The sequence below is a fragment of the Miscanthus floridulus genome, chromosome 17 (assembly GCF_019320115.1).
Source record: "Miscanthus floridulus cultivar M001 chromosome 17, ASM1932011v1, whole genome shotgun sequence".
In the NCBI taxonomy this organism is placed as follows: Eukaryota; Viridiplantae; Streptophyta; class Magnoliopsida; order Poales; family Poaceae; genus Miscanthus; species Miscanthus floridulus.
Genome location: NC_089596.1, coordinates 10,251,635 through 10,279,557, shown reverse-complemented (window position 1 = coordinate 10,279,557; position 27,923 = coordinate 10,251,635). Strand labels below are relative to the sequence as shown.

The window sequence follows — 27,923 nt, the reverse complement described above, 5'->3', positions numbered from 1 at the left end:
CTGCATTTCCAGACATCGACCTGGTTGCCGTGGTTTCAACTGATATGTCTATGCTACAGTGCTCAGATGCCTTCACAATGCTTATCTGTGCCAACAGATGCAGATGAAGCAAGGGTTGATTCCTCCTTCACCATTGCGATGGGCTCTTCAAAGGTGAGGACTGTCTGTTACAGACTACAGTGAGTTGGCGTAGATCAGGGAGAGGTGGAGAGGACAACACAGGCTTGTCCGTGCAGAATCTGTCGGTAGACCCATGTCAAAACCACAAGACAATGCCATGGCACCATGTTGCAGGGGCGGCGGCACGAGCACGCCAGCAGCGCAGCCATATCCCCGCCGATGCCCGATCCAAATGACATTGAAATGTCCAAATTTTCCAAAAAAATAAACGGCAGATATGTAAAGTATCAGCAGCTTTCTCCGTTACATTCTTGCGAGCATGCAAACAAATTCAATAAATTCTTCTTCCTTTGGTTTCTGCGTCATCTGGTCGGCTAGCAGCCGGAGCACCTCCCAAATCTCAAATCTCCGCGGGTGCGCTTGGTCATCGGCAACGAACGAGCTCACCTCGCCGTCCACCTCCACGGCGCTATAAGCTGGGACCTTCTTGATCCCCCGGCTGCCGATCAGCTTCCGCACCCTACGCGCGTCATCCTTGCGGTTGGCATCGAGGTAGATGTTGGACAGCTGCACGTACACGCCCTCATCGGCAGTGCCACCAAGCTTCTCGAGCTCACGCACCGCCACCTCCGCCAGCTCGACGTTGCCGTAGCTCCGACAGCCAGCTAGCACGGAGCCCCACACGGACGCGAGCGGGGCCATCGGCATGGTCTCGACGAGCCCCACCGCGTCCTCGAGCCGCCCGACCCGGCAGAGCATGTCGACCGCGCAGCTATAGTGCTCGTGCCCGGGCATGACGCCGTAGCGGGGCCGCATCTCCCTGAGCAGGCGCAGCCCTTCCTCGACGTTCCCAGCGTGCGCGCACGCGGACAGCGCACCGAGCACGGCGACGCCGTCGGGCCGCACCCCGTCCTCCCGCGCCATCCTGTCCAGGCACGCGACGGCTTCCGCCGCCATCCCGTGCACCGCGAGCGCGCCCACCATGGTGCCCCACACGTAGGCGTTCCGCTCGGGCATGCCGTCGAACACCCGCACCGCCTCGTCCAGGCACCCGCACTTGGCGTACATGCCGACGAGCGCGGACCCGAGGAAGGCGTCGGCGAGGAGCCCCGGCGCGGCGCGCTCCACGTAGCGGTGCACCCACGCGCCGAGATCCAGCGCCCCCGCCTGCGCGCACGCCGCCACGGCCGTGGTCAGCACCACCGCGTCCGGGTCCACCCCGTCGTCGTCGGCGGCGGCGAACATGGCACGGAACACCGCGAGTCCCTCGGCAGGGGCCCCCGCGCGCGCGTACGAGCCGATGAGCAGGTCGTAGTGGATCGCCTCACGACGCGGCAGCTCGTCGAACACCCTCCGCGCGAGGTCCGGGCGGGGCGAGTACAGCTGCAGCAGCGCGGTCGTGACGTAGTGGTCGGCCGGGAACAGCGCGTTCCTGACGAGCAGCGCGTGGAGCTGCGGCCCGGCCGCGGAGGGGGAGGAGGAGGAGGAGGGGTCCGGGGCGGCGTCGAGCGCGGCGGCGGCGGAGAGCGCGAAGGGGAAGGAGAGGTAGTCCGGGGCGGGGAGCGCCGGGGGAGTGGTGGGGGAGAGCATGAGGCGGAGAAGGCGGAGCGCGAGGCGCGGGTGGGCGGGGCACGCGGCGCGGCGGGAGAGCGCGTGGAGGAGCGAGTTGAGCGCGAGCAGGGCGAGGTCCGGGTGGCGCGGGAGCAGGCCGGCGGTGACGAGGAGGGCCTGGATGGAGAGGAGCGGCGCGGTTGGGGAGGCGGCGGTGGGGAGGAGGCGGGAGGCGAGGAGCGCGTGGCAGAAGGCGAAGGTGGATTTGGGGATGTACGGGCGCATGCTTGCCTGCTTGTTTTGATCGCAGGGGCAGCGATTCTCATGTTACCGAGGTGCCTGACACCATGGACGGCGGGCCTGAGCTTCTGCTGCGGTCAAGGTACAGAGCGCAGGGTCACGGTCGCAGTGGAATGCGGCTGCTCGGCATCGGCGGCGGCGATCGGGAGCCCGCAGCCGCAAAACACACAGCTCCTAGTGGCGGCTGGAGCAGAGGAGGAGGACATAGACGAGACGGGTTTTTTTTTTCTTGTCCATTTGATTTGAAAAGGTCAGGACTTATTGGGCTGGATGGAGTGGCTTTATTGGGCTGGGTCGTTCAGCGCCGGTGGCAGCAAGGTTTGTTCCAACGTTTTTTGGGCTAAATATTCGGCCTACAGGTGGTTTCCTAAAAAAAGGTTAAAAAATGGTGGCCCGTGTCAATGATCTGGTCTACAAGCACAGCATCAGCAACCCGTCGCCAACATCTTCGCTTCCGTGGTGGCTTGACAATGTACGGGCCCTTTGACTGCGGGTGCGGGGTGACCCGCCATGGCCGGGCCGGACAGTTGCAGGCTTGCAGCTCTGGTGCCAATGGTCCGTGATTGATGCAGGGAGGGTCGTCAGAGCAGAACCAGACGGACGAGACGATATCTCAGCAGAACCATACTGATTTGACCAAGGGGAGGGACGTCCCCTGATTTTCATCTTAAGAAGTTGGTGCCGTGACTCAAACCCGGGCTAGCAACCAACCGCTTCTTAGAACCATGCTGATACTGACGATATGCCGATATCTGTACCACAAGGCTGACGATACCCATTGGAGTATGGACTGTAGGTGCTCAAGTTCAGAGCTGTCAAAAGAGTTTCTCGTGTCGTGCAGCACTCTGTTCATAGAGCCGCTGATGGCCCAGCACATACGACAGTGAACAGCTGATGCCGCTGCCACTTCGATTTTCTCCTCGACTCGATCGCTCGATGCAGAATCTTCTAGAGCCGCCAAAAAGAAGAAGAAGAAAAAAACAGATACAGAATCTTCTCTGGTTTCTCTCCAACCTTGGTCGTTCATCAAGCTGTAATGGGCGCGTTCCCAGATGACGTGATTCACCAAGTGCTGTGCTGACCCGCGTGACGGAGCTAGGCTCAGCCAGATATTTTCCCAAGCCTTTCTTTGCATATAATGGACGCGTCATTAACTCATTGTATGCTTTATACTCTACCTAATCTATCTGTCTAATAATCTAAAGAAATATCTAAGGCATCACACTTCATCGGCTGCTGAAACTGACTGGAAAAGACTAGCACAATTTGCCTTCCCGTAGTGCCCATTGATGCTCTAATGGCCCAGCAAACACGACAGTGAACAGCTAATGCCGCTGCTGCCACTTCGCTTTTCTGCTCGACTCTATCGATGCAAAAATCTTCTTCGGGTTCTCTCGTACTCCCACCTATTATGGCTTCAAATTCTTAGAAAATTCCAGGAGTTGGAGCTTCTCACTCAGATGGCGAAAGCACTCGTGAGGAAAAGGAAAAGAAGGTTACGGAATTGATAAGGAGAGAAACAGTACTGGCACGGGCATGCGTACCTACAGGGCTACAGGCGCTCCAGAGCTGAGAATGTCACGTCCAAGTTGAGCACGGCTGCATCAGGATTGTTGGTACAAATTCCACTGTTTTAGGTGCGCCTTGTTCAACAGCAGCCTCTACCTCCAACTCCACTCAAATTGGTTCATCCTCCAACATCCGTCAGGCCGGGTGCACGCCCTCATCAGGGTCACTGTCAAGCATCAGTTGAAAATAAACTTGCCAGTAGCATCATCACGGCCTAACGATACAACATGCTTCTTCTAAGTGTAAATGCTCATTGGATGGTTCTAATATCTTTACAACTATACTTTGCATATGTCAAATATATGATTTTCGGGGTGCCACTTGGTAAAATAAGTTCAAGAAAGGCTAATGACAAGTTTATTTTCTAATTTTACAACAAAACCACAGCAAAACAAGAGGCCAAAACTTCATATCTTGAAAGGCCTTGCGAAGACCAAGTTGTGGCACGTCGGGTTGCATGGATATTCGCAATCTATCTCCTTCACTTCTCTTCTGTCAAAGAACCAGTCTCCAACTGCTTCTGCAATGCTCTGTTCCATCAAAAGGGGGAAAAAACTAAGATCAGAATGGCAGGCAAAGAATAGCAGAAATGAGATTAAAAGAGTGAGACACAGGATCGTTATCACCGAGTTCATATATGACTGTTACTGCACCTTATTGTTGACTCTGGGGGAAGTTGGAGAGTGCCAAGTCAACGAGTTTAGAGACTGACAGTGAAAAAAGCCCGAGTTGATATAAAATCCCCAGTCCCTTTCCTGCTTAACTTCACTTATAGCATCATGCAGTTCTTTCCTGAAACCTGTAATTTTTTTTTGTAATGGGCATGGCAAAACATGACTATGAATGAACTCAGGAAGCTAGATAAGTTAACAAGAAAATGCCATATGCAGGGTGTGTCAACCTTGGAGAATTTCAAGTTGTTCAGAGCTGCACTTGCTAATATCCAATCTGCAGTCCAGCCACGAATGCTAAGGGTCAGATGCTTCTGGAGCCAACGCATGTTGTACCTGGAACATAAATCTTCAAGTACGAGTATGCCGAAATTGATATTTTTAATACAGAAATAGAACAGTCCGAAATTTGATGGATATGGCTAAGAGTACCTGCCAAGCATCATATGCTCGATTAAGAACAAAGACTGGGTTGACAACGTGCTTCACAACTTCACGTGGAAAGAAACACTGGAACACAGTAACAGTATAAGTGGCAGTTTTAGAATATCATACATTCAGCGATGGCAATGAGTGATGATACTATTGTGGCTAATTATTATATATTATTGAAAACTAAGTACTAACCTGGCCCGCCTCCATGTTTGAGTTACAATGTGAAAACCCTTAGACCATGAAGGTGCACAACATCACTGTAGAAAGACTGCATTGTCCTTCTCCCAGAAATGTCTTCTCTGTAATTGACGAACAAACCAAGGAATTAGATAGGAACCAAGTACACAGCAAAGTGGTACAATTCCCATTTCCCACTTTTTTTATTTATTTCCAAAGATAATATCTCATCCCTGACTGGTAACAGGAATTTAACAAACATGAAATTTGTTGCTCAGCGACTGGCATTTGAAAATGTTTAAATGAGCTAGTAAGATATATGATTGGTGATGCCTTTAATTTAACATAAGGTTTCTGACATTCAAAAATGCATCTGATTGTTGAAATGGTTTTCGTTGACATTGAAAGTCATGAGATACAAGTATTTCAGAGTTCAAACTATGGTCCCATTTTCTGGTCTTATAATAATTTCTGGTACTGTCAGATGACAGTACTTGGGCTTCTCTAAACGTCTAAATTAGACTGTTTTGTAATTCTGGCATTTCCTGCCACCAGCAGCTTGTGGAACCTTCATATTATCAAGAGGAGTAGAGTAACTACACATGCATGTGAAAGGATAAACCACACAGCACAGATGACAGATAAATAAATGGCAAAACGTATCAATATCAGTCACAGGATGCTAGAGACATACACATCAAGGAAAAAACCGCCATCTGCGAGACACTTTACCCTAGAATCCTTTGGTAGCAGCGCACGGAAAGAATCACAGTGAATGTAAGTGGCTAGCCCACCAGCAGAGCATCCTGTTAGGAAAGCCTGAAAGCTGGAAATAGAATATCAGCGTCACACTATCAGTACAGTGGTTTATAATTACTTTATATGGGAAAAGATGAAATAAGTAGTATGCAATCAATATATACATTCCTAATGACACCTAGAACTAAACTTGCAAAGTGCTATATAGGAATAAAATCATCAACGTAAAGCATCCAAAATAGTCCTTTAGTAGCTCAAAGACAATGAGTTAATGATAGAGAGACCCTTTCATTGAATGCAAAAGTTCATGAGACTAGCAGCCTGTTCGCTTGGTCATAAACGATCGTAAATTTCCAGCCGGGAACAGTGTTTTTCTCTCACACCAAACCAGCCAGCAGTAAATAATCCACGATACGATACGGCCTCCCGAACAGGCTGTAGTACTATTGTAATCCGTACTATTTTTTCTTAAGAAAAAGGAAATCGATTCTACTTGCAAGGAATGACCTGTTTAGCATTTCTGAGCCCCTTAACTACAAGTTCGTTCATAACTGCTTCCCAGATACGCTGGCCTCTGAAGAAGAATCTTGTGCCATAGTGCACAAATTTGCAGAATAAGACTCGTTATACTCACCGAGTATTAAGCAGAATTTGCTGGAAAATAAGCAAATCAGACCTGCAATTCATCTTTTACATTCCCAGAGAATGATGCCCCGTCGCAATACCTTCACTTTATTCCAGTTGTAAAAGTCTGCAAATTGATAGCAGAGATATTGAGCATATGAATATATTATTGTGCCATAGGAGTAATACAAAAGGATGACTATTTAATTGCTGAAGTAAGGATCAGGAATTAACTGTTTGAAGCGAGAAATTAAGACGGAGTTGAAAGCATGTAAATACTACAGGACTACAGGGGGCGCCTATCTTGTCGAGAAGCAAGGCGATTCATAGTTAACTGGAACTTAAAACACTAGTACAACAATATGAAAGTGCATACGGCTAGCTAGCTACATTTCATGAATATTATATCAGATTCCTACATTGTAGTGAAATATGACTTAATTGGTAATATGCAAAATAGCAACGCTTCTAAAAAAAAGTGTAAATCGTACAGTCAAACCTATATGCAGGCACTAGTGCCCAATTCTGAAGACATACTAATGGGTCTAATATTGCAATTTAGACAAAAAAAAAAAACAAGGTAACAAACATCAGAGAGATGGGAAACTTCAATACTGGGATTCTGAAACTTATCATCGCTCAAGATCCCTGTGAACTCAACCTGGCCTTCCATGTACCGGGATGAGCCCAACATCGATCTCTGACGTGAGGCACATGACTTGAGATTACGGCACCAGCCTCCACCCTAAAGGATGCAAAACATAGAGAAGTTAGGGAACAAACAACAGACGATTATGTTGTAGTTGTCGTGCATTATGCTTCGCTGCAAAATGGAAAACGCTGCAGTGCTCCTGCATTTTCCTTAGACCTTCACTTTTAAAAAATAGTACCTACCACCACATTGCTACGAAATCCGATGCCTGGAATTGAAATTCACAACGCACGCATTGTCCAAACGAGCTTTGAGACCCAAGGCGCACGGGTTCGTATCAAAACGTGATGTCGATCGAAAATGTCACCTACCTCCAAGTGGATGAGCCAGCTCTCCGATCCACTCCCAGACCCTCTCTGCAGATGGTACCCGGGCGCGCTCCCATCCAAGCACACTGCCAAAAAACAGAGCAGAAACCCGACTCAGATCCCGATGCCGATTCCTTCAGCATATTCGTTTGGCTGTGGCTTTCGTAAACGATCGTAAATTTCTAGCCACAAATCAGCTCCTTTCTTCACGAACCAGCTGCTGGTCGGAAAGTACTCGCGGTACAGTACGTACGAGTACGAAGTACGAACGAACGGCTGTTCAAAATTTGAAATTGAAATTTCAAAACAAGGGAGTGGGGGGTTGCCGGGAACTCACGCGCGCCCTTCTCGCTGGCGCGGCGGACGAGGGTGAGTCCTACGAGGGCGGGGCCGCGGCAGCCACCGGACGCGGGGAATACTACGGAGGCGTAGCTGGAGAGCGCGAGGAGCAGCGCGACGGCGAAGGTGGCCCCGACGGCGCCGGCTCGGCCGCGGCGCCTCCACCACAGGCGCAGGTGGTGCGAGGCCGGGGCCGACGGCGGCGGCATGGCCGGGGCAGGGCAGCGCAGCGCAGGATCTGATCGCGACGGCTGGGCTGCAGGCAGGCAGCAGTGGACTAGTGGAGTGCTCGTGCTCTGCCCCTGCGGCCCTGCGGTTGGTGCCCCCAGTTTTTATACTGGCCTGGGTCGCTTTTGCTTGGGCGGTTGGGCCGTATCTTCGAAGATGACAGCCACCGCGGAACTCGACCACCTTTTTTTTTTCCTCGAATACGCACGAGTGTGCATATCATTGTATTAGAAGAAAAAGTTTATAGTACAAGAGTTGCATTCTCGGTCGTTAGTTAGTTTCCTGCGGACGCTACATTATGGAAAAAACAACCACCGTAATCCATGTCTATCCTGACAAGGACCTAGCCCTGCGCTAGCGCACGTAGCCCGCTTGCTCCGGCCTGAATCCATCGGTCGGCTTCGTTCTTGATGATGTGCAGTAGGTCGCCGACGGACGATGTCGATTCCCGAAAACATCTTGCGTTCCGTTCCTTCCATAGTTGCCAGGAGACGAGGGCGAAGAGGGAGTCCATACCGTTTCGCCGATCGCCGGTGCACACTGACCGCAATCGGCGCCACCAGGAGAGCGTCGTTTGGGAGACTGGTGGAACTTGCTGCCCAAGCGCTTGCAGGACATAGTACCATACCTCACGGGTGAACGGGCATACTGCAATGATGTGGTCTATTGTTTCCTGTCCTTGGTCACAGAGGTAGCATAACTCATGTGCCTCGAGACCGTGTCTCGCCCTTCTGTCGCCGGTCCAGTGCCTTCTTTTCATGGCAAGCCAAATAAAGATCTTGATGCGAAGCGGAGCCCACGTTTTCCAGATCAATGTATGGCCTGACATTCTGATGGATCCACTGTGCATCATGTCGTATGCCGATTTGGCTGTGTAGCATCCGTCTGTCGTCCAGCGCCAAATGGTCCTGTCAGGCTCATTGCCAAGATGGATGTCCCCAACGCTTGCCCAGAGATGTAGGTAATCCGTGAGCTCGAGCACTGAGAGGCCTCCACTTATGCAGCGCACCCATGTGCTGTCCTGGAGGCCTTGTCTGACCGTTAGCGTGCGTCACACCCGCCGTGAAATTCTCTGGTGCAGGTATGGGGCGATAGTGGCGACGTCCTCCCCGTCAATCCACCGGTCTTCCCAGAACAAAGCGTTTCGCCCGTCGCCTAGCCTGGTGAAGGTTGACGCTCTGAAGAAGGCTTGGACCTCCTTGGAGGTATGGATCGGCAGCTGGTTCCACGCCCGATCTTGATCGGTTCTCTGCAGCCACAGCCAGCGCGTTTGTAGGGCGAAACCGGCTAGCTTCAGATCGCTGATCCCAAGTCCACCGAGCTCCTTCGGCCTGCAGCAGGCTTTCCAGGCAACCATGCACTTTCCTCTGACTGACTGGTCCTTCCCGGCCCAAAAGAATCGCCTGCAGATGCCGTCGATCTCTTTCCTTGCCCAAGTGGGAAGATTTTCTGCCATCATGGCGTAGATGGGAACCGCCCGTAGGACCGACTTTACCCAGACCAACCTTCCACTTCTCGCCATTAGCGAACCGTGGCTCGGTGGTAGCTTCCTGTCGACAGCTTGTACTAGTGACTGGTAGTGTGTTTTGGGGATTGATTTGGTACTGAGCGGCAGCCCCAGATACTTGATTGGAAATGTCTGCCCTTGACAGCCGAGGATGGACACAATTTCCGGCAGAACGTCGTCGGCTCCGTAGATGGCAGTGACTGAGCACTTGGCTAGGTTTGTGTGCAGCCCTGTTGTCTGTCCGAAAATGCTTAGAATCTCTTTGATTGCCCTTGCCTCCTGGATAGATGGCCGTACAAAGAGAATGGCGTCGTCGGCATAGATGCTGCATTGGAATTTGATTTCCGAAGGGGCTATCTTCTTCAACACACCGTCATTTGCCGCCTTACTGAACAGTCTTTGGAGGACGTCCATTGCTATTATAAATAGCATCGGGGATAAGGAGTCCCCCTGCCGAACCCCTCTGAGGTGCCTGATGGGGTGTCCTCGCTGGCCATTCAGTAGTATCCTCGACGAGGCGGTGCTCAATAGCGTCTCGATCCAGCCGCACCGAACTCGACCACCTTGAAGAGCTTCTCCAAGAGGTCAGTCTCGATGAAACCCCAAATCAACGCTCCAGCTTCTTTGAAGATGACAGCCACCGCCTCTTGTGTGGAGTCATATACCGAACATCAACACGCGGTGACCATGCATGCCCGTACGTACTACAAATTTGTGTGGACAAGCTTCGCCTCGCCTAGGGTGAAGTTCTTCGGTTGGCTACTGACACAGAACCGAATACAAAGCAGATAATCTTTGGTGCGCAAGAACATCTTGGATGATGCTCGATGTGAGGTATGTGGGCAAGAAGATGAAACTGCAGACCACATCATCATCTCAGGTTGCAGCTTCGTGCGCGGCTTCTGGAGTCGGATTGGCTGGGCGCCGGAGGAGATAGCCAAGACCACTGAACTATGGCAAACCAGACCTCCGATCCGGATGCATCAAAGCGTTGCCCATCCCCTCATCCTACTCTATTGCTGGGAAATATGGAAGCACCGAAACGAGGTCGTCTTCAGAAATATGGAAGCACCGAAACGAGGTCGTTTACAGAAATATGGAGCCCAGTGTGGATCGCCTGATCACCGCCTGCAAGGAAGCTGGGCGTTCATGGAGCTGCCGACTCCCGAAACGAGACACGACAATGGCTGAAAGATGGAGTACCGCCCTTGATATGTAAACGCTCCCCCTCTGTAATGAATTGTCATGAATGTAACCCTAAACTGTAATTGGAGGGCCTAGCCCCTTCCACCCACCGGCCTCCGGGATAAGTGGAATGAAAATCAGGTGGGGATCGATTTGATCCCCCTGTCGTTGACCTAAAAAAAAATTCAATTTAAACAATAGAGCTCCTTTATTACCTTACCTACAACTACAAAAATAGTGAAATAGTAGAAACAAGAGAAACTGCCGCCAAAACTTTTTGCTCAAAGAATTAGTCTTTGTTTTTACAGTGTACATTGTAAATCAGTATACTGCATGCTACCACGATTACGCCATGATCAGTATGACAACAACTCTTGAGAAACCTATGATGAGCTCCAAATCTTCCCCTCCAACGAGATGATGATGATGGAGACGTCGTCATGGTACCGCCTCCGGTCGCCTTGCTGAACCTCGAGCAACTCATGGAACCCCATTCCTGCATTCACCATCGCAGAATTTTACATATATAGCTCCATCAGATATACATATACTTAAATACTTCACTAGTTTCTTCATTCAGTTCACTATTACTAGTTTCATTCAACTCCATTCCTGAAGAGTATTCGAGAAAAAACTCCATTCCTCAAGAGACTCACTAGTCACTCACCGGCTTGGTTGGCGGCGCGGAGGAGGATCTCGTGGCTGAGGTACTTGGCGGGGTCCTCGTCGGGGTAGCTGGCGGTGAAGGCCTCCACCTGCGCCACCACCTCCTCGTTGCTCAGGTAGTCGTAGAGGCCGTCGGAGGCGAGGATCATGAACTTGTCCCGTGGCCCCACGCGGTGGTGCCGGAGGTACGGCCGGCAGCTGATGTACGGCGACGTCCCCACGTACTTCACCCGGAACACCTCCAGCAGAGCCTTGTTCCACCTCGGCTCTTTCAGGTAGCCGGCGCCGAATGCTCTCGTCACCTTCAACGAGCCCTTCACCCTGCCATTCACAATGCAGGCGGGATCATCGGGGTGCTCGCTCCTGATCCTTCTCGCCTCCTGCATTATCATCGACCAAATCAAATTAACCAACCTATTAAGAAGCAATCATAATGCATGCGTTCAGAGCGAGCAAACAATCAATGGATGATCACCATCGACTGTGTCATGGGAAGCACCTTGTAGACGCTGGTGATGTGGTCCATGGTGAGCTGCAGCGCGACGAGGTCCCCCATCTCGCACGCGTCGAACTGCCGCTTGATCTCCTCCTTGACGCCGGCGAGGTCGCCGACGAGGGCCCGCGACAGGTCGGGCTCGGCGCGCTGCGCAAGCACGGCGCGGCTGTCGCCGACGTTCATCACGTACACGTCGGCGCCCTTCACCAGCGCCACCAGCACGCACGACCCCATCATCGCCAGCTCCGGGCACTCCGCCGCGCGCGCCTCCGCCTCCTCGAAGTACCCGGCCTCCGTGCTCCTCAGGGCGCGGGCCAGCGCGTCCAGCACGTCGTGGTTACGCGCCCGCGCGCCAGCGCGTCCGTTGCACCGCGCCTCCTCCTCCTCCTCCTCGTCCTCCTCCTCCGCACGCAGCAGCACGCCGTCGAGCTCGCGGCACACGGCCGCGTACAGATGCGCGACGAGGTAGTCGGTGGCGTCGGGCCCGTTGAAGCCGTCGTAGATGCCGACGAACATCCAGCGGTGCTCCTCCGACACCACCACGTGCACCCTGTCCTCCCCGGCCTTCCCGCGAGCCCACTGCACCCTCGCCGCGCCGCCGTCGACGTCCGGCACACCGTTGCCGACTGCCACGGCGTGGTCCTTCCCGCCGCCGGGGGACACGCACGGCCCCGCGCGCAGCACCGATGCGACGGCCCTGCGGAGGCCGCCGAGGAGCGGGCTGGACTTGCAAGACGCCTGCCGCCGCCGGTGCCGCGTGGCGTAGAGGTCCGCGAGGATCTGCTCGTCGGTGCGCGAGGGTAGCCGCGACACCGACGACACGCCCGAGTTCGTCGCAGACGTCGACGTCGACGCGATGCTGCTGCTGCCGCCGTAGCTGTCCAGCGGGCCCGAGTACTGCCGCGGCTGGAGCGTCCGGAACGAGAAGGAGTTGGAGCTGTCGAACGACGACGAGCCGGAGAAGGACGTCCGGTCGCTTAAGAACAAGGAGCCGCCCACCGTGGACTGGTTCGACGGCAGCAGCACGCCGTGGATGCGCCCCTCGCGACCGTCTAAGCTGAGAATGTGGCAGACGCCGGTGCCATCATCCGCCGCCCCTGTCCCCGCCGCATCCGTGTAGTGGTGCGCGTCGTCCGCGTCGTGACCGTCGGCCGGCGCGAAGCAGGGCGTGGCCAGCCTCGCCACGCGGTTGCCCATCGCCGGATCTGGATTGGCATCGGGGAATGTGGCGCCGGTCGGGGAAAAAATGGGCGGCAACAAGCAAAGAAGGAAGGCAAGCTAGGCCGGCGTTGACATTGCTGAAGAGGAGCAAATAAGATTTGTTTATAGAGTTGACCAGGATCTATCTCTTGCATTTGTTTTTATTGTATCTGCGATCAGCTCTTCTTTATCCTCGTAATCCAGGTTGACTTTGATTCTCAGGAGTAAAGAAAAATGGCATTTGCAAGCTTGGAGCTTTGATTCTATTTATCTATAGGATCGATAGATTGGGCCGGCGCTCTGGCTCAACGTGTCGTGACGTCCTCTTCTCACATCCTTCATCCATGGCTACTCTGTCCTATTTACATGTGACACTGACATGCCGTGTTTCAATTGCACCCCAAATGGATACACATTCAGCTCTCCCTTTAAGAGCATGTTTGACCCATTAACACTAAAAATTAGTTAGCTTAATAGTTACTATTTTTTAGCTAGTTAATTTTTAGTAGGAAATCGTTTAGATTCACCTTCAAATAGGCATATGAACTATTAGCATATATCAGCAACTCCAAACCATCTAATGGAACTAATAGTTAGTAGCCCCTTAGATAATATAATTAGTAGGTCTGTTTTGATCCTCCAGTACTAATTTTATCTGCTAAGTGCTAATGGATCCAAATAGGCCCTAAATCTCCAAGTCCTTTTTTCTCACAAAAAAAAACTCCAAATCCTTTAAATTTCTATCTCAAATCCCTCAAAGGCATTGCGGCAAATTTTAACCCCAAATTCCCATTTGCACCAGGGAAATCTATTTTTAGTAGTTAAATCCTAACCCTATGAAGAAACCCAACCCTAGTAAGGTACAATACACTAGGGGTGGATTTTGGCAAAGGTTCAGTGATGATGAAGAGGAAAGCTTGGGTATTAGGGAAGGGAGAAACACTCAAATATCATTTGCAGCTTTTTTTAGAAATTTGTACAATGTTTTTCGTGACGAAAAGTTTGAATTTTATATGAATCCTTACCATTAGAAGAAAAAAGTGGAATTCTTGACGTCTTATTTTAGTATGCCCAATTTATATCGGTATATATTAGTTATGGTTGTCCAAATTGCTTATATTTTTAAAAGAGTCATGGTTAAAACTTTTATGGATAAACTTAGGGCCCACATTTAGTAAAAAAAATCCTTGGATTCTCTCACTCATCAATTCCCTAACTTAATACACGGTTCTGCTATTTATCCAGTTGTGATATTTGATTACTCCAACATTTTTTTAGTTTTTTTTGCACTCGTACAATTTTTTTCATGTGCAACATTTTTAAATGTTTTGGCCTGTGAGGACTGAGGACTTTGTTGTTACTGTTGCGGCATTATCTCTATATAGTCCCTTTCAGGGCTCTCCTCCTTTTTAATATAATAGGCAACTCTCCTGCTGGTTTGTTAAAAAAAGAAATTTGATTTCTAGCTAATTTACATGCTTTTCCATTCTATATGAATATCTTTTCCCTTTGCATCATATCACCTTGTGTGCTCAATTTGTGTTTATTTAAAACCTTAGCTTGAGCTATGTTAGCTTTTGTTATATCCCATTTATTGTTCCTTTATAAATCCAAACTTGGTCATACCAATTTCAATCATTTGCCCTGCCCCCTGCTAGTTTGCTTCTACTTGCTGCCGCTCAGCTACAATCCTATGAAGGGGTTATAGTTGTCCTCAATGTCTGTCTACCGAAGAGATGGACAGGCAGGGTTTTTCTTGTTTCTTCTTTCGATATTTTTCAACAAATCAGTTGAGTAATATTTTTCAGTTGAGTAATATTTAATTAATAAAGATCTTTTTAGAAAATGGAACCGTTTTAGCCTCCGCAACCACATATAGCCAGATGAATATTTGATTTGATATGATCTTGTTGCTCCTAAAAGAATAGGAGAGGAGGAGGCAGGAGCCAATCGTTCACTTGGCTCAAGCATCACTGAAACTCCACTTGAAACCAACTGCAAGTGCAGACACAGCGAGGGATGGAACAAGTTGCTCTGTTAAACAAGTTGCATTACAAATTGGTGCGTTTCTTTGATCGAGGTCACCCTAGCTGTTGCTACGCCATGCCCACATCTTCAAGACATCATCTTCACCTGCGCTGACTTTGGTAACCTAGAAAGTTCATGACCATTAACAGGAGCACCAGCACCTGCAGACTGCAGTACAAGATCGAGCTAAGCCATTTTCTTCGTGCAGCTGGTGATTGGATGAAGGCAACCTCAGGTCAATCCCCAGGCCGGAGTATTTTTGTATAATACATACATGGCACTACTTGTACTTGCATACATGACATACATGAAAAGTTCAGACGTAGTTTTATTCGAGGGCAGCAAGTGGACTACTCACTTGTATTTGTATACAATATACGAACCCATACGTGTAGCAGTATACAATGAGGTGAAATATTAGTCTGTGTATGCCGGGGCCAATGAATCGCCGGGAATATCCTGGCGGATCTTAGCTTGCAACATGCATGATCTAGCTGTGGTTCTTGTGACGTCGTTGGATAGAAAACAATGCTAGCAGTACCATGATAGCAAGGGAATTGTTTGATATTTGACTATTTGCAGATCATGTTGAGTATAATACTGATGAGGCTGCTCATAAGTCATAGTACCTGAATTGGTACTGAACTGCTGATGATGACCTCAATCTTAACCATTCCGGTTTAAACTTGCTTGTTAAGCTATGCATAAAAAACCGAGCGAGGGATTTCCACTCTATTTAGTAGCATTTCAAGATCGTCATCCTATTTCCTTTCTGATGACATCAGGATCAGCATATGACAATCATACATCAGAAAAGGAACTGTGGAAGTGCCAACGATGGAGTAGCAAATCCTATTCCTAGCTAATTCCTCGGTTTTTTTTTGGCTTACATACTGCGTGATAAAAGGCAGAGAAGCAAAATGACTTCTTGGTTTGAACTGAGGATTTCAATACAAACAATTGCAGAGTCTTTCCCTTTTTTTTCTTCAGATTCCCTAGTTCCAACTGAAACCAAATTTAAACATAGAGTGAAAAGAACAAGTGCAGACGATATTTTTTTTTTATCGAAAGAATGTGAGCCGGAGGATTATTGTAATTACTGTGATCTACAGGAAGGGTACATAATCATCTTTATAGTACTTATACAACTTACAAGTGCGCAATTGACTTAAAGAGAGGTGCTCACAGAATATGGTTTGTATACACCACTATGCATTTGTATTGGATGCTTAGACATGATTAGACTGCATGCTCATCCCAGATTCTGCAACTTTTGTTTTCCTTCATCGATTTCCGCTTTCACTTTTTCTTTATGTCTATTCTTAGGTTCATTCAAGTGAAAGCATATTATGAGATGTTTCTCTCTCTGGATCTCAGTCTCTCAGTCTCTCAGTCTCTCTCTCTCTCTCTCTGAAAAAGAAAAAAAGAAAAACAAATTTCAAGTTTGCAAGATTATCCAGAGTTCATACCATAATGGAAAAAGATACTCATATCTTTGTTCTTTTTGGCTCAGTTAGATATCACTATTCCATTAGAAAAAGATATTGATATTCTATTATCTAATGAAAAAGAGAAAATTAAGGACAGTAGTCCGAAAATGTAGCTGGTCATGTTGATGCTTTGAATTTCAGGGTACTCTGCATTCTGCAAAATCTTTTCAGAGCTAACTGTGCTGGCCAAGTGGAAAAAGAGTTTCATATATTTTTTTTTGGCTCAGTTACTTAGAGATTAATATTCCATTATCTAAAGGAGAAGAGAAAATCCAGAACAGTAGCCAGAACTGTAGCTGGTCATGTTGATGCTTCGAATTTCAGGGTACTCTGCATTCTGCAAAATCTTTTCAGAGACTAACTGTCGGGTTCATAAACCCAGGGTTCCTCGGAGACCGGCTTCCACGCCCGGGCTCGGCCTAGTAAAACAACATGTAGTTCATGGGCCGGCCCAAGAGCCTAAAACACAACGGGCCGGAAGGGCAGTCCGGTCGCCGACCGGAAGGTCTACCCAAAAGAACAAGCGCCCGCTCGTCAACTTCTTCGGCCCACCTCTCCGACCGGAGCACTCGCTTCGGGCACCAGCCGACTCCGAGCGGTCTCTCCAATCGGAAGGCCTGACCCAAAACGCTGCTTCCTACTCCGACCCCGCGACTCCGACCCCACAACCAGGGCTCGTGGGAACCCTGCTCACCGCTCTTCTCCGACCGGCGCACTCAGAGCCGACTGGAGCCATCCGATCGGGGGCACTCCATTCGGTAGGCACTAGAAGACGTGCGGAGAAAGGCAAGGCAAGGCTCACAAGTCAAAACCATTGTACCAGGGACCATACCCTACGCGAAACAGTGCTCTGCAGCCACCCTGACACAAACAGTATTGTAGGCGCCGACATCTCCCCCTACAGCATTGTAGGGGCCGCTAAAAACTCCCATACGGTAAGCCCCCCGCGTGTCTCTGGACATTGATCACAGTATGGGCACCAGGATTTGCCGTACCGGGTGAACATAGCACGGCTCCTCACATGCCACTAGGCATCAGATAGTATTTGTAGGTACCGGCGTCCATCCTTCCTGAAGAAGATAGCTCGACCTCCCATGCGCATCTGACATTCTACAGCAACATCAACAGTGTTGGGGGGGCGCCTACCATTATCCAATCTTCATCAGTGTGGGCAACAAGGCTTAGAAACATCCGTACTCTCTCCCTCTCACCTGTAAAGTCATCCCCTTTATCTATAAAAGGGGATGCACTCCCTCCAACCTGGGAGGTCGACTTCTTCAAGTTCAAACTCACTGGATCGATAGTTCACAAACCCTCAAGCACACGCTCGAATACCTAGCTCGTAGCAAAGTTCCTGTCACTCTCGGCCCTTCCGGTCGGAGCTGACCGGACCTCTTGTACACCACATCTTTCTCCCTCTCGTTTGTAATCCCACTACAGACTTCGAGCACCTGGGCTCAGGAATAAAGTCGCCGAGTGCTAGGCCACCTTCGATCACAACGTACAGCAAAACTACAAATATTTACTAGTTGGTCACTTTCTGCACTGACAGTTGGCGCTGACCATGGGAAAGACGCTGTACGTTAAACACTTTTTTGGTAATCGGATGGCCCATTTTTCCGCCACCCCCGCCGTGGCGGGCTCGGGCGATACGATTCGCTTCGGCTCGATGGAATTTCCCGCACTCTCGCCCGCCGGGATGCGGGTTCCACCCGTCTTTAAGCCATCCTAGGCCTTCCGCTTCGGGAGCCTAGACTTCATCGCTGATCGGCTCGACGTACTCCACCTCCGTGAGGAGACTCGCGACCCGGCACCCGTCGGAGGGACGTCCTCCACCGACTCCAGGACGCGCGACTTCAACGGCGCGACATCTACGCTTCATTCCGAGCAAACTCTCTGCTCGAACCCCACTGTGAGTAATGTACATGCTGTTATTTACTTAATACGCTCTATCTTCCGCCAAATACCCGGTGGGTTACCGTTGACCCCATCGCGGCCGCCATACAGCCGGTTCCCCTATGGCCTCATGTCTCCCACGGATGCGTACGCCCGGGGGCTCCAAAAGATTATGGCACCACCCCCTCTCATGTCCGAGTTCATGGGAATGGCGAGCTATGCTCCCACCTATTTCCTCGACATCATGGATGACGACGTCGGGAGTGATGACTCTAGCATCGGCGACATGGCACCCAGCCATCGTCCGTCCCGGCAGTACGCTGTGGCGGACGCTCTAGAACAGCCGACAGGGGTAACGGAGTCCTTCCGGACCCATGCCTTCCCAGACCCTCACGCGGAGACCCCCGAGCTCACACGTGAGCACGGGGAGGATCTACGACGACAGTGGCCGCATCAGCCACCAACTGCACCAGCGCGCTCGGCGCACCACACTACGCCCCGTGTGCATAGACCAGCAAATGGTGCTTGGGTCGCGCCCATCAGCCCCAGCGCAATGCCCCGGTTCGGGGGACCGACCCCCCACAGTTCACTCGGGCCAGTCAGAACATTGTCGCCGTGGTAATGCTCCTACGTAGCCTGTCCGAGCTGAACGACCCTCGTGAACAGGCGATCCACCGGAACCTCCGGGCACTGGTGGAGACCACTGCCATTCAACAAGCAGAGTGTTCCGTATCACGATGCTGACTCGCGACCTCGCTCCCCGTCCGGGGAACAGGGACGCAGCAGATGGGGCACTACACCCCGTCACTGCCACAACCACCGAGTGCGGCACAGGAAGCCGCAACCACACCTTGTCTTGACTTGACGACCGCCCTGTGCCGACCGCCTATCTATGCGTGGCTTGGGCCGAACCGAGACGCGCGCAGCGTCGACCGGAGTCCCAGCCCTAACAGCCTGGAACCACGGACCTTCATCCAACACCCCCAGCAAGCGCCTTTTCTGACGTGCTTCAACGGGGGCCGCGACAAAGGTAAGGCCAAGCGCCAGGGTCAAGACGAGGGCACCTCCACGCAGAGGGGAAAAAAGAACAGAAAGCATCGCCACCAACCGGCTAACTTCGCGATTGTCACCGTGGCCGATCACACGGGCACGCAGCCCTAGCAAGACCCTCTGGGCCACTTCCACGATCTCATGGAGAGCCCGTGCACCAACCACGACTACCCCATCAAGCAGCTCTACAAGGACTGCCAGCTCCTCAAGCGCCTGCTGAGGTAGGCTAGCAGGCCAAGGGAGGAAGAAGGCGAGGAAGCAGCAACCAAAGGAAGGGGCGCAGCGGGCAAGGATCCAGATGACTGAATGATTCGACTGGAAGCCTGCCGACTGAAGGACAATGACGACGACGCCCTCTCTAAGGACCTTGGAACAGCTATGTCGTTTCTTCTTTTCCTAAGTTTTAGTCTTACCTTTCCTTAGCGAACGCTCCTATAAGAGCACCCCGACCTGAACACTATTCGGCTCGAGGCGCTCGGGGGCTCCACTAGGGGGCTCTACTACCCCTCTGTTTTTGTTTTTACCTTAAGTACTCTTTTTCTTTCATATGGAGAAACTCCTTCCTACCTAAAAGAAAAGGGCAGTTCGTTCCTTTAATTTACCTTACGTAACTTTGCTTTAAAACATTCCGACTGATCGCACCCCACCTATTCCTACGGCTATGACCGGCCGAGCCTCACGGGCCACACCTCGGGCTCGCAAAGTTGTAGCCTACAGAACAAACAGGCAGGTATGAGAAAGAAAGAAATTTAAAACAAAATTATGCTAAGGGAAAACTAAGGAACGAAAGGGAACAAGCTTCCCCGAACGGAGCAACTCCATCACAAAAATAAAAACCGATTACAGTCATTAAAACATACACAAACATTTTACACAGGGGTTCCCCCCCCACAAACTTAAACTTCTTACATTTACTAACTACTTATATTCATCAAGGTATTAAACCGGCCCGGCGGCATCTGCTGACGGCGCGACCGATGAAGGCGTAGGCTGCTTGCTCCCCGGCAGCACGACGTTTGACTCAATCAGGGACGAGGCGACGTTCCACCTGAACTAGGCTCCGTGCTATCTGTAGGCTCGGAGGCATCCTCTCTACGCATGCTTCGGGCCATGTCTTGACAGCGAACATCCATCACCCACTCGGCGGAGACTTGCTCTGACACCGACTGCGTGTGCGGCAGCAAGCTCTCCCCGATTGATTGGATGTCCTCCATGCTCAGGCCTTCAGCATACCCGCTGCAAATAGTGGCAAAGTCTAGATTTGGGTGGTACGTCGCCCCTGAGGTTAGCACCCCCGACGCTCCATAAAACAACCCGCTCCTGACAAGGTCCTTGACCACGTACGAGACCTCCGCTAGCTGAACCATGGGCGTGCTGGTACTTGGCGCCGACTCGAAGACTTCCGAGACGACGAGTTGGGCAATGTTGTGGATCTGGCCGAGCTCCCCTTTGAGAGCATGTCGCTCTTCATGGGACTTGGCTAGCTCCTCGACACTCCGACTGAAGTTCACCTTGGTCATCTCCAGGTCTCGCTCCAGTGCCTTCACCTTTTCACCTAGCTCTACAAGAAGGGCGACAAGCTTATAAACAGGCTGGGGGAAAAATCAACACCACGAGAAAACAAAAAGGTACGCAACAATGCAAGAGGCCTTAAGGGTGGAGAAATCCTCTACCTGCCGAGCCACCTGCTCGTGTAGCCGGGCACTCGTGTCCTCCATCCCCATCACCTGGTCCTAGACCGCAAGCACCTCCCGATCCACTTCTGATCGGGCCCTCTGCTCTGCCTCCAGGGCCTTCTATGCCGACTCCAGGGCAGCCCGCTCCGGCTCAAGGGCTGCCAAGGCCTCTTGAAGCGCCACCTCGGTGTTCGCCAGGGATGTCCGCAGCCCTACCTCAGTCTCTGCCTGGCGGGCTTTTGTCGCCTCGAGCCCTTGCTCGGTGGCAGTCGCCTGCTCCGGTGCACACTGCCCCTCCGCCCGCACCGCGGCCGCCCAGACCTGGGACTCACGGCAAGCGGACTCCACCCGGCGCTCAAGCTCAGCCATCCGGGTGTGTGCCGCCCAGAGGAAGTAGGACTTGCGGGACGACACCTTCCTTATTTCCTATGAAAAACAGGCATGCTAAAAACAACCGACGAAAGATTCAAAGGGCAAGGATAAGCACCAGAAACTCACCTCCGCGGTGAGCTGTAGGTCAACCTCAACCAGCTGCCGGGCAAACTGAGCCTACTTCCGGGCACTCTCAAGCTTCACGGATAGCTTGGTGAGTTCGGACACCGCGGCATGCCCTTGCCCCCCAAAAATGACCCAGAGCTGGCACTCCTGGGAATCCTGGAGGACGAACCTTGCCTTCGATGGGTCCTTAGGGAAGGGCCACTCTAGGTCACCCTCCGATGAACCGCCGAAGAGCCCAGCCTCTGACCGGACCACCGTCAGCTCCCGTGGCAACACCGCCAGTTCCACCATGGTATCCGCCTCATTGTCAGACGGGATCTCCACCACCACGTTCGCATGGGACGCCGCCAGGCGTCCCAATTCCGTCCCAACCACGATTCCCTCTGGCGCCTTCGCCTCCAACGGCAAGGATAGGTCGTGCAGCCCTCCACCCGACGAGGTAGGGAGCTCGCCCTCCCTTGTCTCCTCCACCACGACTGGCGGAGGAGGGGCCGCAAGAGTTACCTCCGATGCCACCTCCACCATTGGCACTGGGATCACCGCCAACAGTGTCACCGCCATTGTCATGTTATCAGCAGCCGCCCTAGGGGGCACCACCCTAGGGAGGGAAGGCTTTGCTGCCGTCACCCTGCTGCCCCCTTCGCTCACCACAACACGCTGCAGAGTGGGCCTCCAAACCTCCCACACAGGGGTCGGGGCGATGCTCAACCCCGGCATCCCCCGTCCGCTGACAAAAATCGCGGGTAAGCCACACTCCAAAAAAGACTCAACCACCAAAAGTCAAAGAAGCAACAAAAGGAAACATACCGGGTGGCGAGCGGCACTACTCTGAAGGCAGGCTCTGACAATGATGGGCCCACAGAACGAGGACCGCTCCCGGACTATGACCAGTGCCCCCTCACTTCAGATGGGGTCGGAGTCGTCCTAACTGGCTCCTGCCTGGCCTGCCAGTTGCTACGACCTCCGGCTCAGGGCTCCCTGACTGGAGCAGCGGGTGGGGTGTCCCCTGACTGTGAGTCATGCGTCGACCGGGCGCCAGTCTACCCCTCAGACCGCCCAAACTGCTCGACCGCACCCACGGCAGGCGGGGCCTCCTCTAGCCACAAGTCCGGCGTTGGCACCGGCCCCGTCGCCGTAGAGGCATCGGTCCGCTCCTCGGACCGCCCGGCTCGTCCAGCCGCGTCCGCCACAGGCGACAATGGAGCTAGCAGCACCGCCGAGGGGCACGGTGACTGCGTCCGCTTCGCCGCCCGTTCGCCGATGACATCCGCACTTGCAGCATGCTTCCTCGACGCAGGAACCTTCATACGCCACGTGGCCTCTTGCTCCTCGCCAGCAGACGCTGCCACAAGGTCACGACGCTCCACCAAGGTCATGCCAACCTCTCGACTCTCCTCCTCATCAGAGAAGATCATGTCATCCAAATCCGTAGGATCGTCCAATGCGAGTTCTGACTCGACATCGCTCCTACGTTCCCTGGCCCTCACGCGCTGGGCGACCTCCATCTTCTTCTCTTCCTTCCGCCGAACCTCCCTGGTTTTCTTCTTCTTTCGGGCGTCTGCCGCCTCCTTCTGGGTGGCCTACCGGTCCTAGCTAGGCGGTCCCTTGGGAAGGTGCGGCCGGTACTTGTACCTCCCAAGCCCCTACAGAACAAATGAACCAAAATAAAAAAAGAAGGGGGGCAGAGAAAAAAGCATGAACAAAATAAGGGAGCATACCAGTGGGGGCACGATCGAGGCATTAAACGGTATGGGTTTTCCCACCACCGTCTCTCTGGGCCTCAGCTGTAGCACTCGACCGACGCGACTCTAGATCTCATCGTCTAGCAACTCCTCCAGCGACACGCGGTCTGGGTCCGACCGGCCACCGTACATCCACATCGGGTACGTCCTCTCTGCCAACGGCGCGACCCGGCGGTGGTAAAGGGTGTGGAACACCCGCACCTCATCAAGGACGCCCCTTATGAGCTTTCAGAGCTCCTCCTCGATGGCCTCCACCTTGTGCTTCTCCGTGTGGGCGTAGCCCCTTGACCAACTCTTCTACTTCACCGGCCTCCTGCCAGTAAACACTAGAAACGGCGCCCCCGTTGGATTCCTAATGTAGAACCACTCCCCATGCCATCCCCGGTTGGAGTCGCATGGGGAGTATGTGGGATATGAGCCTCCCGCACGTGGCTTCCTCTATAGGGCGAAGCCTCCGACCGGTGCGATCTTGGCCGAACTCTAGTTCACCATAGCTCTCCCAGAGAAGAAAAGCTGGAAGAGATCCGCATGCGGCTCCATCCCGAGGAAAGCCTCGTAGATGGTGACGAAGCCAGCGATGTGCAGCACCTCCGTCGGATTGAGGTGCTATAGCTCCAGACCCCACTCGTTGAGGAGCCCGCGCAGGAACCAGTGCGTGGGGTATCCTAATCCACGCTCATGGAAGGTAAGGAAAGAAACCACCTCGTCGGGACAAGGCTATGGGAACTCCTCCCCTCTAGGGACCCTCCAGTGCGCCACCTCCTACGGTGGTAGAAACCCCTTCGCGACGAAAGCCTCCAGCACCGACTTCCTCACGTTGGACGTCCGCCAGTCCGACATTTTGCTCTGGATCGAAAAAAGGTCGGTGAGTTCTTCTCTTCTCCCTCGCTCTCTCCCCTTCTTTCCTAGACACCTCCGCGGCTCTCAGGAACGCTCACGGCAAAGAGGAGGAGAGAAGGCAGCGGCAGACGAAGAATAGGCAAAAGAGCGGAACAAAAACCCTCTCCCCTCTCCTACTTAAGGAAAAGGGAGCAGCGGTTACGGAGGGACGCACCGATTGGGGAAACCAGAACGATGGGGCAAGATTTTCTCTTTCTTTCATTTAATGCAGATAAGACGTGCCCTGAACTGATGAGACACGCCCCGCTTGATGGAACGGCTCCTGATCGGACGGGACGTGGCCTAGTCATGGCCCACCACTACCGCATGATCAACCACTACCTCACGATGGGCACAGGAACCGAAGCGCCACCATACACGGGTGGCTCCCCACTTCCCCAGGCTAGACCTAAAGGAACCCGAATGACAGGTAAGGGTAGACACCGGATGACAGGTAAGGAAGCGAAGGGGTGCCCCATGTAGGCCACACCGACCATCACGGACGATGAGCATGGGTCCCGGTCGGACATTTCCGACTGAAGCTCTCCGAACCCCATCACTCAGGTCGTCAAGGTCCCAGTCGAACTTTTCCGACTGAGGCTCTCTGAGCCCCATCACTCATGTCGTCAAGGTAAACACTACCCCTCTATTTCTTTACAAATCATTCATACATTCATATGCGCATTCATCTCATACGCCTAAACCCCCCGGACGGTTAGGGCATGAACCGCCCGGGGGCTCAGGAACTAAGCATCGCACATGCAACGAAATGCACCAGAACGCTCCGTGTTGCGCCATGAAGTGACGTTTGCCTCATTCGACATGAGCAAACAACAGAGCCATGGGAGAAAACTATAGATGAGCACTGTGTGGCCTTCGCCTGGTCTGGCAAACTGGGTCATCTCAACCTTCTCGTTCGATCCTGAACCTCTCGCCAAGCTCATAGAATCTCCATCGAGGGGAGCCCTTTAGGCCACCCAGGTCGGTCTCTGGAACGACCTAGGCATCTGCCGGGTTGCAGGTAAAAGAGTAGTGGAATGCCACAAGAGGGCTATGCCGACCCCGTCACGAATGATGGACCCGGATTTCGCTCGATCACACCCGTTAGCGAGCTCACCAAGCTAGTCTTTGAGCCCGAGCGATCGGGACAGGCGACGAAACTCAGGCCCTCCGGTTGTGAGGAACTGGATGGGGTAGCACAAAACAACTCACATCAACCCCCACGAAGGCCCGATAAGGCCCGAGGGCTCAAATGCCAAGGGACCGCAACTCTGAACTCGCGGCGACAGGATCGGCGACATCCGGCTATGGCTCTTGGGACCATGACTCCAAACTCGCGTTGATAGGATCGGCGACATCTGGCTACGGCTCTTGGGACCACGACTCCAAACTCATGTCGATAGGATCGGCAACATCTGGCTACGGCTCTTGGGACCACGACTCCGAACTCGCGTAACGGCTTCATTAATTGAAACTAACAAAAACTAACTCTCTCGATCCCACGACGCGCACCGACGCCTGAGACTCCACCTCACCCGATCCCAAAGCGCGCACCGACGCCTGGGTCTACTCGCGACTTCGCCTCACCCGACCCACGGCGTGAATCGACGCCAAAGATCAGTGAACTCTGTCGCATCCAAACTAAACTTCCTCGCCCGATCCCCGGCACGCACCGACGCCGAGATTAGTAAGTTCTGTCTCGATCCAATCCCCGCGTCTAAAAATGCCTCGGCTGCACAACGACGCCATGGTTAAACAAAAATCCGTCTTAGACTAAAAACACGCAGACATGCTCCAAACACCCCCAGACGGTTCTGCCCGAACCGCACGGGGGCTCGGGGGCTACACCAGCGGGTGCGCTAACGCGCACCCAACGAACGCAAAAACCTCTCCCGCTGACAAACGCAGAAAACCCCCCAGCCGGTTCCGCCCGAACCGCCTGGGGGCTCGGGGGCTACACCCACGGGTGCGCTCGAGCGCACCCATCGACAAGACAAAAAAAATCCCCCGGACGATTGGGCTCAAATCGCCCGGTGGCTCGGGGGCTCCTATCGGGTTCATAAACCCGGGGTCCCTCGGGGACCGGCTTCCACGCCTGAGCTCGGCCTAGGAAAACAACATGTAGTTCATGGGCCGGCCTAAGAGCCTAAAACACAACGGGCTGGAAGGGCAGTCCGGTCGCCGACCGGAAGGTCTACCCAAAAGAACAAGCGCTCGCTCGTCAACTTCTTTGGCCCACCTCTCCGACCGGAGCACTCGCTTTGGGCACCAGCCGACTCCGAGCGATCTCTCCAATCGGAAGGCCTGGCCCAAAACGCTGCTTCCTACTCCGACCCCATGACTCCGACCTCGCGACCGGGGCTCGTGGGAACCCTGCTCACCGCTCTTCTCCCACCAGCGCACTCAGAGCCGACTGGAGCCATCCGATCGGGGGCACCCTGTTCGGCAGGCACTAGAAGACGTGCGGAGAAAGGCAAGGCAAGGCTCATAAGTCAAAACTACTGTACCAGGGACCATACCCTGCGCGAAACAGTGCTTTGCAGCCACCCTGACATAAACAATATTGTAGGCGCCGACATCTCCCCCTACAGCATTGTAGGGGCCACTAAAAACTCCTATACGGTAAGCCCCCCGCGTGTCTCTGGACATCGATCGCAGTATGAGCACCAGGATTTGCCGTACCGGGTGAACATAGCACGGCTCCTCACATACCACTAGGCATCAGATAGTATTTGCAGGTACCGGCGTCCATCCTTCCTGAAGAAGATAGCTTGACCTCCCGTGCGCATCTGACATTCTACAGCAACATCAACAGTATTGGGGGACGCCTACCATTATCCAATCTTCATCAGCGTGGGCAACAAGGCTTAGAAATATCCGTACTCTCTCCCTCTCACCTGTAAAGCCATTTCCTTTATCTATAAAAGGGGATACGCTCCCTCCAACCTGGGAGGTCGACTTCTTCAAGTTCAGACTCACTAGATCGATAGTTCACAAACCCTCAACTACACGCTCGAATACCTAGCTCGTAGCAAAGTTCCTGTCACTCTCGGCCCTTCCGGTCGGAGCCGACCGGACCTCTTGTACACCCCATCTTTCTCCCTCTCGTTTGTAACCCCACTACAGACTTCGAGCACCTGGGCTCGGGAATAAAGTCGCCGACCGACCCAAACTGGACGTAGGGCACGCTGTCTGAACCAGTATAAATCCTGTGTCATCGAGTGCTAGGCCACCTCCGATCACAACGTACAGCAAAACTACAAATATTTACTAGTTGGTCACTTTCTGCACCGACACTAACTGTGCTGGCCAAGTGGACAAAGATACCCATATCTTTTTTTTTTGGCTCAGATATCAATTTTCCATTATCTAAAGGGAAAGAGAAAATCAAGAACAGTAGCCTGCAACTGTAGCTGGTCATGTTGATGTTCCAGATTTTCAGGGTAGTCTGCATTCTTGAAAATCTCGTCAGAGACTAACAGTGCTGGCCTTTGGCCTTGCCTTCGTGCGCAGAGTTTTTTTTTTCCTGTTTTCCCCTCTTCTAATATAATCATGCCATGCCAGAGCGCGCTGTCTTTTCGAAAATGTAAAAAAAAAAGATTAGCAATACTGCCATGAGGCATGAGTGATGCAGCCCTGTTTCACACACATATATGTTGTTCATCTCAGATTTTGTAGCACTGCAAATAGGTTCTCAGATGTTTGCAGCATCTCGTTCTCGTCAGGCACAGCAAGAAGCAAGCAGTGCCGCTGACGCATGGGGCCGTCAGACAGACAGAGACAGAGAGACCCACACACAGAGACACAGCCACACAGG

General features: G+C 52.5%; 2 protein-coding genes and 1 pseudogene across 2 annotated transcripts; all 3 read right to left on the bottom strand.

The window, feature by feature from the left end:
- Nucleotides 1–58: 58 nt before the first annotated feature.
- On the bottom strand, nt 59–2,156 carry LOC136517472 (putative pentatricopeptide repeat-containing protein At3g28640). Its single transcript, XM_066511038.1, has one exon. It carries the CDS (start codon nt 1,954–1,956, stop codon nt 424–426), a length of 1,533 nt encoding a protein of 510 aa, XP_066367135.1. The 5' UTR covers nt 1,957–2,156; the 3' UTR covers nt 59–423.
- Nucleotides 2,157–3,771: 1,615 nt separating this feature from the next.
- On the bottom strand, nt 3,772–7,861 carry LOC136517473 (pectin acetylesterase 5-like; annotated as a pseudogene).
- Nucleotides 7,862–10,847: 2,986 nt separating this feature from the next.
- On the bottom strand, nt 10,848–12,907 carry LOC136518966 (putative protein phosphatase 2C 46). The gene is made up of 3 exons (XM_066512641.1): nt 11,651–12,907; nt 11,153–11,531; nt 10,848–10,981 (listed from the first exon to the last, which is right to left on the bottom strand). The coding sequence occupies exons 1-3, from the start codon at nt 12,842–12,844 to the stop codon at nt 10,869–10,871; spliced, it is 1,686 nt and encodes a 561-aa protein (XP_066368738.1). The 5' UTR covers nt 12,845–12,907; the 3' UTR covers nt 10,848–10,868.
- Between the last annotated feature and the right edge of the window lie 15,016 nt (nt 12,908–27,923).